This window comes from Phaenicophaeus curvirostris, chromosome 8 (genome assembly GCF_032191515.1).
Source record: "Phaenicophaeus curvirostris isolate KB17595 chromosome 8, BPBGC_Pcur_1.0, whole genome shotgun sequence".
NCBI classification, from domain to species: domain Eukaryota; kingdom Metazoa; phylum Chordata; class Aves; order Cuculiformes; family Cuculidae; genus Phaenicophaeus; species Phaenicophaeus curvirostris.
This window is the reverse complement of record NC_091399.1, coordinates 31822518-31835851: the sequence shown is the minus strand read 5'-3', so window position 1 is coordinate 31835851 and position 13334 is coordinate 31822518. Positions and strand designations below refer to the sequence as shown.

The following is a 13334-nucleotide window of genomic DNA, read 5'->3' as shown; positions in this document are numbered from 1 at the left end:
AGGAAAATGGTTAGGCAATGAACCTAATAAATTCTCTACTGTAAATAGTGTTGTTATAAAATAACATTATTTACTATGGTTCTTTCTGAAACTCAAAGTGTTGTGGTTTTCTTTTTTTTTTTTTAAATAAAAAATGGGCTGGTACATGTTACACCATGTTATAATGTATATATGTATATCAGGAGTGTGTGCATATACATATATAGATAGATGTAAGGATTATGTATTTCAGAGCAAGCCTTTAAAAGCAAATGAGTAACTTGTGCATTTGACTATGGTATGGGCAGGTTGATTTAAGGATGAATTAAGCAAGCTGTAAAATTTCAGAACAAACTCATTCTGTGGCCTGAAATTAATTACTATAACCAACATGGTAACTTAATCTCACAAAAACACGAGTTTATTAATAGGTGAAGGAGCTGAAGAACCACACAGTCCATCCAGCCCTCTGATATAGTTTTCCTAATCTCAGATACGAAATTCAATGCTGCAGTTTTACAAGGTACATATTCTCAATTAGTGAATGTTACAGAACACAAACATGAAGTGAATATTTGTATTAATGGGATTCAAACAAGTCAACTGAAAGAAGTATCAACTCTAGTTATAACACGGTGAAAAGAATCAAATTTGGAATGTGATCATATATAACGTTGTACAGCAGATATGTACACTTTGATATTGCATGACATTCATAGCATATTCATAGAAAAGTCAAACTAAGTGATGGTTTAAAAATTGTACTAACACCAAAATTTGCTTGCTACTTTTGTTAAGTGTTGATATTGACTGAGTTAATATTCTCATTGTGTAAAAATACTGTATATAGTAGAAATCCTTCAGTATCTTCTACATTCAAATAAAGTTACAGTTACAGTTCGGTATTTGGTGTTCAAAATCTTAAATTAAACGGTCCATTCTTTCTAATCTGCAGAAGGAAAAACAAATAATGAATATGCTCAGCCTGGTTCGGCTAGAACGTTTCTCTCTTGAAGACCTTACTTCTGAAGTCAGACTAACATCTACTTTGTTTGAGGTGTGGCTGGGATTACTAAAACATCTGAACACAGTTAAAAAGGTGGAAAGTCCATAGCCATTCTACACACTTTCATTTATTGTCTGGACAATTAAAGTACAAATAATTCAAACACAACAAGGTTATGAAAAAAACATTTACAATACTTTCCCTCAGAAATGATCTAAACTAGCAAGGTTAACATGAAGTCATTCATTATAACTAAAGTATACAACTGCCTGGTCCTAAGAAAGATTTTTTAAATTATTATTATTATTCAGATAGTAAAACACATCGTAGAGAAAAGATTCTGACATGCCTTCCCCACTAATGCTTAGCAAATGCATCAAAACTTTCCCAGCAAACTGCGCTCATTCATAGCAGATGATGTATAAAGGTTTCCCTGAACATTGAATGAGTGTTCCTTTAAACTAAAATCTAACATTGCTAAAGTAAAAAACTGATAAAATTATGATGCAGCCTTTGCTTTAGTTATTTGTCTACTACAAAAGTTTGCCTCTTCAGTGTGAAAAAACAATACTTAGTCTACATGCAGTTAGTGGGTATAGCATGGAAAAAATGCACAAAATAAGCACAAGTTATAAATAACCATAACGTTTTATTACCATTAAGACTAAACTTGTATTGAAAAGATTTTATATAACAAGACAAGAAAAGCAATAGCAAATTTAACTATCAACTAGATTATGCATAGCGAGTAACTGTTTCTAGTACTCAGGGAAGAGCATGACCCTTTTTTGTTTTAAATATATAACCGTACAAAGCACAAACATACTAAAATGATCAGTGCACTGGACATGGGAGAGCACCCCCTCAGTCATTTTGTTCCCTTAGCTCTGTTTTCCCCAATCTGAATTACATTAAAATAAAGACCCAGTTGTTTTCTTTTCTACTGTGCAGTAAGAAAAAATATTCACAACAAACATGACAATATATCAAACAATATTTCTACACAAGTTACCTTGATACCTCTGTCACTTAAGTATCATAAGAAAACATTTTAAGACATATACAAACAAAACTAGCAAAGTGTTACAACTTATAATAAATTAACCAAAAGAAAAAATAACTTTATATATATATATATTTATATTATATATACACATACACACACAACAAAATGACACAATAATATGCTTCTTCCCATAGTTTAAGTAAACAAATAAGTAGACTAGCCAAACTAGCTATATTTGATTTTGGCCATATGCATCACATCGGCAATTAAATAAATAAGTGTTTCAAGCAACATAAACAGTGTTCCAAATGTGCCAACACAGCCCAATTATATTAGCTTGGGCTATAAAGTGAATTTGAAAATTCTTAACAAATTTAAAGCAAATGTATTTTCTCTAAACACATTACATTTAACTATGATACTAAGATATGTAAATAATTTTGTAGCACCTACTGCTCAAACCAAGGAAGTTTTTGATCAAAAAAATTAATTTTTTTAACTTTTGTTCTGCTGATATCCCATACTGATGACTTAAAGAAAAACCGTCTTGCAACTCATCTCCTTGCTTTTGGGTTTTGACTGTGGGTAACTGCGTGCCTGGGAAGAACACTCTCCCGTACTGTATTTAATATTTTTATTACATGCTATGAAAAGATACGAAGATCATCTGTTTGTACCCCATCCTTCAAAAAACAATCTACTAATCCAGTTTAAAACACACATCTTGATCTCTAAAAAGTTACCAGTGCAGTATGAACATGACAAAGTTGTCAATTTCCCCTAAATTAGCCAGTCAAAATATTTTTTCTCAAATCCAGATTCTCTTGTAAAAATTCTTTATATTTTATAAAAATAGATTTTTCTTGAAACCCATTTTCAGCAAAGAGACCACCTCTTTGGCAACATTGTTAATGTTATTTAAATTGTTATGTCATCAGGTATCCCCCTTTTCCCCATTCCCTAACAGAAGACTGTTTAGTTCACATGATACAAAAGAAAAAAGGAAAAATAAAAAAAGTTGCAAAATTATGTTCTTTTTGCAATTTTTATTGTTCCTCTTAAATTTACGTGGGGGGTTTACCAATCTGATTCAATCAATGTTTTGAAAAAAAGAAAAGAAAAAAAAATTCTTGCTTTTAATCCCATTAGTTTGTAAAAATTGTTTTTGTTCTATTATTTTTTCAAATGAGTGAATGGTCATCTTAAAAAGACCCACCTTCAAGGAAGGTAGTAAAACTAGCTGGCCGGGTAAAAATCCCTGCACATTGTTATCTATGTATATTATATTCAACAACGACAGCTATGAAAGAACATTCAATGCATCAAAGGTTTTTTTTTTCTAAGCATTATAAAATCCTTTCCTGTTCCTCACAGGATATCCAATGTTTTAATACTTAGGCAACACTGGCTTATAAAGTCCATGGTTGAATATAAGCCTTGAAGAGTTTTTTTTGTTTTGTTTTGTTCGTATATATATTTATATATATATATTTTAGTAAGTAAGGATATGAAATTCAGGATTTGTGGGTTTTATTGGTTTTAAAGGAAACTTGCAATACTCTGTCTCCTAAACGGTATCCATTAAGGCTGGCAATTGCCATGGCAGCTTCGTCGTAGTTGGTCATTGTGACAAAGCCAAATCCCTTGCACTTGTTGGTGTTAAAATCACGGATCACCTTGACATTATTGACTGCTCCAAAGGGACCAAACAACTGCCACAGCACGCTCTCATCCGAGTCGGGAGACAAGTTGTAGACGAAGATGCACCATCCAGTTCCAGTGTGACCAGGGATATTCATTCCAACAAGGCTCGTCATACCATCAATTGTGATCGGAGAAAACCTACCAAGTAAAAAGAGGGGTCTATTCTAAATATATCTCTTGGCACAAGCTACATGGAACCAAGACTTTAAAATAATTAAGTCAATGTTAATGAAAGTTCTTGATCCTATATCCCCAGAAGATGACTACACAGCCACCCTTTGTCTCTTAAATTCTGCTTAAGCAGAAGGGAACAGTACTAAATAAACTGAACAAATCTGGACATAATTGCATCTCCCTTCAAGGATAAGCCCTACTTAGATTTATAAAGATGCAATAAAAGAAATGCTTAAGGACAATCTAAGTCAAAAAGGGCCTGCACATGCTGCCATAATCATGAGTTCATTTCAAAAGGCCTGCAGGAATTTGCCACTTATTCTCATGACTAAAAGAATAGTTCTGGGGCAATGGAGATCTAATGCTTTACTTCTTCCTAGTTCACAGTGAAAAAACTCCAAACTCCAAAACTTAAAGCTTAACACGAAATGCCACTGTCAGAATTCACCTATAACAGTAGTCTCTTTAGCTGAAAATACTATTAGATTTAGAGATATCTAAGTGGTAGATATTAATTCTCCTCCTAACATAGTCCTTAACTGACATACACCAGGGAAAAAAAATCCAGTTGTTCAAGTCCTAAAGCTGACCACATATTCAGGAAGATTCATGCACCAATTGTAGAGTTAGTAAATCAGTGCATAAATATAATTAATGAGCACATCAACTAATACTTTCATACTGTAAGGCTTCATATCCATGACAGGCTCTTTGGTTCTTCCCAGTCAATGTAGAGATAGATACCCCTAAAAATCTAATATAGTACCATAATTGCACACGCCCCCCCACTTTTGGCACGCATGTTCTTTACCTTAAGCATCTAAATTCAGAAGCTGAAGTCAGGTAGTGTGTTTATGAACAGAGAACCATCACAGATTAGCACAGGCTGGGCAGAATCTGTGGAGGTCATCTGATCAATCCCCTGTTTGAAGCCAGGCTAATTTCTTAAATTCGATCTGCTGATTATGACCTTGCACAAGAAAGTTTAAGATCTCCAAGGATGGGAGGTCCACTCCTGCAGCCCCTGCTCCAGGACTTCACCACCCTTACTGTGAAGGATTTACCATTACACTCAGATTTCCCCTGCTGCAGCCAGTTACTATTGATTCTTCTCCATTCACAGTCAATCACCACCAGCAGCTTAGCTTCCTCTTCTTTTTAATGCCCCTTGTAGGCAGCTGAGAACAACAGTCAGGGGCTAAACCTCTACATTTGCCTTGCCCAAATTCCACCACAGTCCTCCAGCTTTTCAAGGTCTCCCCAGTGGCAGCCTTGGCCAACAGCACAGTGACTGCCCCTGCTCCCTCACCAATTTAGTGTCACCCGTTAATGAAAGGAGGGCACATTGCAGCCCATGACTCAGGTTACTAATGAAGACGTTAAGCAGTATCAGCCCTCAGGATCAACACAATTTTCCTTTCATCAGCTTGAAAAAAGTGACATGCTTTCTGAAACTACACTTTGGGATATGTTTTAAAATAACAACTGCGCAGAGAAAATATCTTAAAAATCCAGTTTCACATGTACCTTCAACAGGAGTTTTAATACCAGAACTGAGTAACAACTCCTCAGGATTTTCTGAGCCATGACTGAGGGACAGGAGGGGGCTCAGTGTTGCTGGGTGAGCTCTTGTACTCTTCAAAAAATTTTTTGCACTGTAGTATTTCCACACATATTTAGCAATCTGCACAATATTATTTAACATGCGTTGCATAAAGAAAACTAAACACGTGATAGCCGCTCACCATTCTGTTGGCTCCTGATGGCACTTCATATGTATATTCAAGGAAAACGAAGACACTTGGAACACATCTTAAGCTGAGGAACATCACTGGGGTGTAGCTACACTATAAACGTGCAGTTCAAATGCTCACAGCATTGGAACTTGAGATACAGGTTTGCAGACAGTTTATTAAAAATAGATGGCAATTTTCCGGCTGAACTTCACTTTTGCAAATCCTACTTATCTTTTAGCTTCCCTCCTGCATACTGAAACTAGTAACAATAATAACTGTTCAGCATGGCTCTAACCCATACTATGTCCTCAGCTGCTGAAAACAGACAGCTGGAGAAGGCCAATTTATATTGCTTCTTCCACCATATATGGAATTGTAAATAAGGATGCTGGGACTGAGAGCTTCCACAAGCCAAAAGCTTCAACTTCTTTTGAAATTTTGAAGATGGTACTTCAAGTCCATTCCTGTCTAGTGCCAACTGTGCTAGCAATGTATGTAAGCCAGCAAGCACTCCTTTTCTGCAATTTTTAAATTCGACTTGAAGTACAACACTATACAGTACCCAGTAAGTGAAGTTATTGTAAACTCTGTGCAATGCCAAACTGTGCATGTCATAGTATGGTATAGTTTCACATTTTTAATGAATGCTGCACTGAGGCAAAGGGTTAAAGTTTCATATGGTTCACTGGAAAGCAGCTTTTCCCCTGGAAACCTTTAGGAGATATGCAGTTTTCAACTGTTTATGCACCATGAGCACAGGAGCTACGTAAATCAAAGAAACTAGTGCAAGTGTATTGACACAAATACAAGATAACCTATTGCATAAGTAGCTTTGCTACTAGCAAGTGATCTGAAATTAGGGTCAATAAAACCTTTTTTCCACATCAGCACATATCATTTTCCAACAGTATCACATAATTAACCATACGGGAAGAATGAACTCTAGGACGACTAACACTATGGACACTTTAGAGGCAGATTCGGAAATGATCATCAATACAGTGTGACCCTACGCCTGTAACTACAGGGTTTGCTAGTGCAAGTACCAGTTTAAGATTCGCTGGGAGAAGACAGCTAAAGTAAGATGCTTACAAAACAAGCTTAAACTGATTTAAGACTAATGTAGCAGAATCTGAATATTAAGAAAGCATATGCATAACCTAAGACAGGTAACTTTTCTTCAGGTCATAGGAAATCTGAACTACCAAGGATTTTAATTCCAAGTAGCCCTATTCGTCCTGCACCACACGCCTGTCCAATTCCAGGAAATGCATCAAACCTAAGGAAACTTCTGGAACAGACCCATCTCCTTTGGACATTGGCACATACCTGACAGATACCCGAGGCTGAGAATTTTGCCATGGTTTTGACTACATATCAAGGAAAAAATGCAAGGGGAAAGCAGGAGAAGCACTGTGTGATAAAATCAGGTTGGTAAGTTCTAACTCAGCTATCACCATCACTACTAAGGATGCTATGAATGTAACAAATGTACTAATGAACACTGGAAATAGAACTTCTGGAAATACACACTGCTTGTGTTTTGACTGCTACTTTTGTAAGCATTCTTAAGATTAGTATGATAGCTACCCTGGTCACAGTTAAAACCCACGTTACCTGTCCACTGCTAGCTAGAGTAAAGATACTTACCATACCATTTTACAGAGCGACCTTTAAAAAAACCTCTAATAATTCTCAAGCGTGGCAAGTAGACCATTTCAGAAGATTAAGTATTTTCTCATCTTAATTGTGAGGGAAGGCTGGACATCTTATGGTAACAACAGAAATAAGACTACAACTTTATTGAGCTCTAAGAGTCACACGTGTCCCATTAGAAGAAACACTAACAACACATCAACTCATTTCAGCTATCAGATCAAACATTGAACACTCATGAAACAGCATAAATGTTTACAAATCAGTTGAGCTTTTATCACATGCGTGCACATTCACACAAACACAGAGCTATTTTAAACAAAAAAACAAATCTCAAACACTGAGAAAACGTCAAAGTATTAAACCTGTAACAAAAGAAACTTAGGGCTGATTAAGGTGCACACAGCTATAATTTCAAGTCAAACTTGAAGCTGTAAGTAGTAGAAAGCAGATCTTAACTGAGATTTAGTCAACAGCAGTGTAATTACAGTTTTACGTTTACCATTATAAGATAGCAGATTAATTTAAGTTAATATTTCCAATTCTGGAGAAAGCACCATTTAGCAGGTTTACTGCAGTTTAAATGCTTGTAGCTGTTGCACCTAAACCATTTGAGAAGCCCACCTGTAAAAAAAGAATGTGTGTGTGGCCTTTAAAGTAACAAAACCAAACTGAAGTCCAAACTTAAAAAGATTTGACATGCTGGTGGAAGAAAAGGAATTAAAAAAAAAAAGTTAGTGAATTAAAAAAATAAATTGTAGCACCAATCTGTGCCAACACGGACATCTGGCAATCTGTGGAATTCTAATTACCTCTTTACGCCATAGGCCATATTAAGCAAATTGTCCAGCCTGAAAAGAGAAGGAGGGTCTTTGGGTTAATGTCTCACAGATGGCAAGATCGCTCAATGGAACTATTATTAATAGCGTTCCATTTTCAAAGAAGAAACGTTCAACAAGTTTCCCACACATCTAAGGAGCCTAACAACTCCCAGCCTGGTTTGTTAAGCCTGAGATTGTGCTTAAATTTCCACCACAGCTTTTAAAGTAATTTTAAACTTGTCTACAGTCTTAATTTCCAGGGTTTGGTTTTAAAAAAAATTCTATTTGTTTTTTTTTCTTTTTTAAGACAATATTAGTATGAAATTTGTTCATCTTACATTTAGAGTTAACTTGGAAATAAAAGGTTACAGTCCAAAATTGCTGGAACTGGAGAAATTCTTGATTGTAGCTGCTTTAACATAATACATTCTCCCCACGATATTGCATACTTAGTCTTAATCCTCCATGATGTCAATTTAAATGACAACCAAATTCTGCAGAATATAAGCATCTGCTTTCCATGGGAGCACAATAAAGTCCTTCTACCCATGGAATGATTCAGTGATAACCTCAATGGACACAGCTGCGTGCCAAAGACAATTGTAAATGTAATGTATCTGATGACTGACTTTTTTTAAAATTCTTGAATTCATTAACACTTTTCATCACTGAAAAACTATAACTACTTTTGAATAATTCTAAAACCAGCATGCAACTCATTTATATGAGTATGTCTAAGTATTCTTTTTGAAGGCAGATTTTTTATTTGAATACTAGGTTGCCTGAAAGTTATTATCAAAATAAAGAGAACATCAGGTATTGCTAACTCTGGCTTATGTATCAGATGGAAACAGTATATTCAAAGTGCAAAGCATAAGACGCCCCTGAAAGTATCTGAAGAATCACCAAGACTCATACAAGGTCTCTTTATACTAAGACTAGATATCTCAGGCTAATAAATTTAATGATACTGCTGCTGACTGGAACAGACTCAGCTTTTTTCCTGCTATCAATCCACTGCCATTAACATCAAAGTCTAGGCTGTATCAAAACTGTAATAATATAGCAGAAAATAAAAGCATTACCAAAAAAATGAGAAAGAACAGGATAGTCACTGTTTATTTGATTATCAGCGTAACTCTATTCTGTCTTCCCCTTTTCTATGAGCCTTCATGAGATCAGATTGTACAGTGCTTCAGCTGTCTTAGTAAACACAACACGACTACTGCTGTCAGCAGATTTTCCTCCTCATTCTCCAGGAAAGAATATTTAATTTTACAAAGAAAATCAGGTCAGCCTACGCAACTAAAGCATATTTTCCTGCGCAGCACCTGCCCCACACATTGTCGTCACTGATGGAACTTCAGTTCTTTTTCAGGTAATTACCTGAATCTCTGAGCCTGGTGGTGAAGTGGTCCAGGGTAGCGTCTGTTGGGAGACTGATACAGCTGTGAAAGGAGTGCCTGGCTTGTTTTCTGGCTGGGGTTATTGGCAAACTTCACAGTAATTGGTTCTGTAGCACCACTAGGCTTCTGGCCATTTAGTCCCTTTATGGCTTCTTCTGCCTCTATTCTCTTATCAAAGCGGATAAATCCCACACCTCGAGAAACCCCTGGGAAGTAAAAAACATGTGAACTGATAAATATTTGTAGAAACAGCCTTATCTATGCAGTTCTACACAACGAACACAAACTGAATGTTGGTTTTGACTTCACAGAATGCATGGCTTGCAAATTAAGGGAAGTCCTTCAAAGAAAAACACACTTTCCAATCTTCATTCTCCAAAATCAGTCCCTACCATATTTAATGTAACCGTATTAAGTAAACAAAATTCTGCTTTTTCAGATTCCTCATTAAAGACGCAGCAGTTATGCTGCCAAACAGTTACGCTTGTAAAGGACTGGGTACTGCATTTTACATTAAAAGTCATTGTCTTAAAACTCAACTACAATCAGGGGTTTACAATTTTGCCAAATTGCACATATCAAGAAAAGTTGTCTTTTAACCTGTGACTTGATCAACCAGAATCCGTGAGGTGATGATGCGCCCATATTGGGAGAATAACTGCTCTAATTCTTTCTGGGTCATTGTTTTCGGAAGGCCGCTGACATATAAGTTTGCATCTCTGATTGATGCTGAACTTGGACGGGCATATGACACCTATGGATTGAAAAAAGAAAACGTATTAGTAAGCTAAAGCCGCACTTCTCATTTTAAACAGATTATTCTGTTCTTACACAAGCCATAACCCTCAAGTTCAAATACTACCTGCTTTGTAAAACCAAAGCCAGGAAAGTATGGAAGAACAAAGGAAGAGCTACAGAGACCTTAAAATCAAATCCAAAGGCAGGCATATAATAACTATTGTTCAGAGGTATATTAGTGCACAACTTCCTACACACAGCTTTGCAGATTTACCCCTATGGGTTGTGGGTGCATGGATGATTAACTGTATCCTACATGTAATATAACCTTAGCACATACGTAGCACTCAAGTTCTAGTATGTTTTATTCCCCCCACAAGGAACTGAAACAGATAGGGGTTATTTGCAGAGCGATCCTTTGTGCTACCTCTGTGTTTTCATCCTGAGCGTGTAAGAACTGTTCTGGATGAACAGTAAAGTACCAGTGAAATTAGACTAAATGAACATCTGCTTGGGGAACCGTAAACTGACACTCATTGTCCTATCTGCAATTTATCACAAGAAGCTCCCTATAAGCCCAGAACTTGACCATAAAATATTATGACCAAGCAAACAAGGAAATCTGTGGCACTGCATGTTCGCTGTTAGAAAATTATTAAAGTCTCATCTGCTTTTCTACCTATGAATCACATTCATAATTATAATATGTGAATAAAGCCTTCTGCACTTGTAAAATATACATTTAGAATACACACACCTAAAAATATTTCCTGGATAAAGTTTAAAGGCAAGTATTCAGCTCAGATCATGAATAATTACTTTGTAGCACATCTGAAATAGCATTGGATCCAAACCTGAATATTTTGCAGTTCATATTTAAATAAACCAAGTTGAACAGACTAGTACATTCCTGCATTATGTCTTAAAAATGTGTCTTGGAAGGAAATGTAGGAGGTTCCCATCACAAAATATATTCAGCAATTGTATTCCACTCTTCCCAGGCCTTAGCCCAAACACAAATGATGTCAAATGGATGTCTTTATGTGTCAAACAGTTGTCTTCATGTGCTCCACACCTAAAAATAGATGTTGACTCAACACAGAAAATGTGAATGACTAATGTTTGCTTCCACAATCTTCTCCACATAATAGCAGACAAACTCTAAAGATTCTAAATTTTAAGGGTTTTGGCAATTTCCTTATAACTTACGTGTTTGTACATAACCTTTTAAATCTAACATTTACAGAGAAGGCTAGAGAGAAGAGGTGGAAAAATTTAGGGAAAGACATGTGAAAAAGAGGCTAGATAAAACATTTGCATCAACTGAGGCAAGCTCAAGCACAGCACAAAACCACAAATGAGTGTAATGAGCAGAAAAACCTTCTAGTGCTGGAGATAAGTGCCGAAAGGGAAAAGGATATTGATAGAAACTACTCTGTGCCTCAGCAATTTAGGACCTCACAGGCCATGTGCTCCTAATGGGATGCAACATTTAAGGCACCTAATCACTGGTCCCAAGCACCCCTCTGATGCTCTAGGACCAGAACACATGACATTGTTTGGCTTTTATGTAACAATCAAGCCAGGTGCCCAGGGAAACTAGGGATAACTACACCGCTTTCACCCACACTTACCACACTGAAAAGCACTATGTTTGGTCAGACTTAGTTTGGCGGTTTCATGGCAGTGGCTTCATATCCCATGTCAGGGCTTTTGGGTAAGTAGACTCCCTCCATTCTCTGCACATGCCTCACCTTGACAGGGTACTGTAAGGGTTCTGACACCAACAGTTTAACCGACTTCAGGAATAACAATTTGAAAACCACTTAAGAACCTCCTACCGTAGGGGTAGGGAGAACCTTACCTATTCCTCAAAACTGAGAACGGCAAAATGATTTATAAAGTTCCTGGGAAGACAGCCGGGGGTTTCCTTTGGGTCTTCTCACTCTGGCACATACATTAAGCAAATGTCACATTATAGGGAAGATGAAAAGTATTGGGATATGCAAAAAACCCTACTTCCCAGAACACTGAGTCCCTGGTGCTTCTACATACAGGAAATGCTTTGCCTGTGGGCCATGGAGGCGCAGTGGAAGGGGAAGCTGCACACACTCACAAATCCATTTACACACAGCACATGTGAACATCCACTGCTGTTCAGGTATAATTTTTATTTCCTCCTGCAATCAAACATTAAGGTTACAGGGGAGCTGGGGCCAAAGAAAGAAGCTGCCAAAAGCAACTCAAACACTTTTAATACCAAGGAGAAAAGGTTGCAAGCTAAATGGACTCAAGGCTAGCAATGTCAATTATTTATCTGCTTTTGAATCTTTTTCATCTTACCTCTCAGGTCAGCCAATGACAAATCAGACTGCACCATTCTGCTTTCAAGCTATTATTCAGTTAGTACTGAGGACGGGATGTCTTCCTGTGTATTAGCTATCAAAGGAAGAAAATGCCCACCCTGACCTACTACCAGACCAGAAGCTCCTTGTGCTGTGAAAGTTGAGATGAGAGACAAAACCAGCTCCCATTTTATCTCTAAACTGCAAAGCACTGGGTGAGGATGCTGCATTAATTCTTTACTTTCACACTTCAAAATGATTTTTTTTTTTTTTGCTCATGGCAGTGTTAGTGCCCTATATTGAAAGTGTGTTGAGAAAGAAAAGAATATGGAAATCCTAGTCACCACAAGAAATTCAAATAAATGAGCTGGAGAATGCCAAGCTACTGTTTGACCCAGGCATTTCACAGCATTAAAATGTTTGTCCATTTGTATGATAGCTGGAGATCGAACAATTGTGTTGTATTTCACTGGATAAGATCATTTAGGAGCTCTTCGGTCAAATTTGGAAGGAAGATAATAAAGTGCTGTACAATTCATTTTACAGCTTGCTGGCCTCTGATGTTAGTTTCTATAAATATATATACATTAACTGCAAAAAACATTTGCTAGAATATTTTTCCTCTGACATTGAACATGAAGTGTAAGGACTTCTCTTGAATACAAACAGCCATCTCAAGCCTGCACCACTGTCTCCAAACTGTTTCAAAATCATAAGGCCCAGCATCTTACATGGTAATACGCATTTTGTGGTCAGGAGCACA

The 13334-nt window shown here is 36.8% G+C and overlaps 1 protein-coding gene across 7 annotated transcripts in view; it reads right to left on the bottom strand.

The window, feature by feature from the left end:
- Positions 1-420: 420 nt before the first annotated feature.
- Positions 421-13334, bottom strand: part of ELAVL4 (ELAV like RNA binding protein 4) — an 83684-nt gene continuing 70770 nt past the window's right edge. For 5 of the 7 annotated variants that reach the window (XM_069863074.1, XM_069863072.1, XM_069863075.1 and 2 more), the window contains exons 4-7: positions 10089-10242; positions 9469-9694; positions 8074-8112; positions 423-3833 (exon numbers count right to left, since the gene is read on the bottom strand). In XM_069863074.1, the coding sequence (XP_069719175.1) occupies positions 3506-3833; positions 8074-8112; positions 9469-9694; positions 10089-10242 (747 nt within the window). In that variant the 3' untranslated portion in view covers positions 423-3505. Of the gene's footprint in view, positions 3834-8073; positions 8113-9468; positions 9695-10088; positions 10243-13334 lie in introns of all 7 variants that reach the window. The other 2 variants (XM_069863070.1, XM_069863071.1) reach the window with 2 other exon arrangements.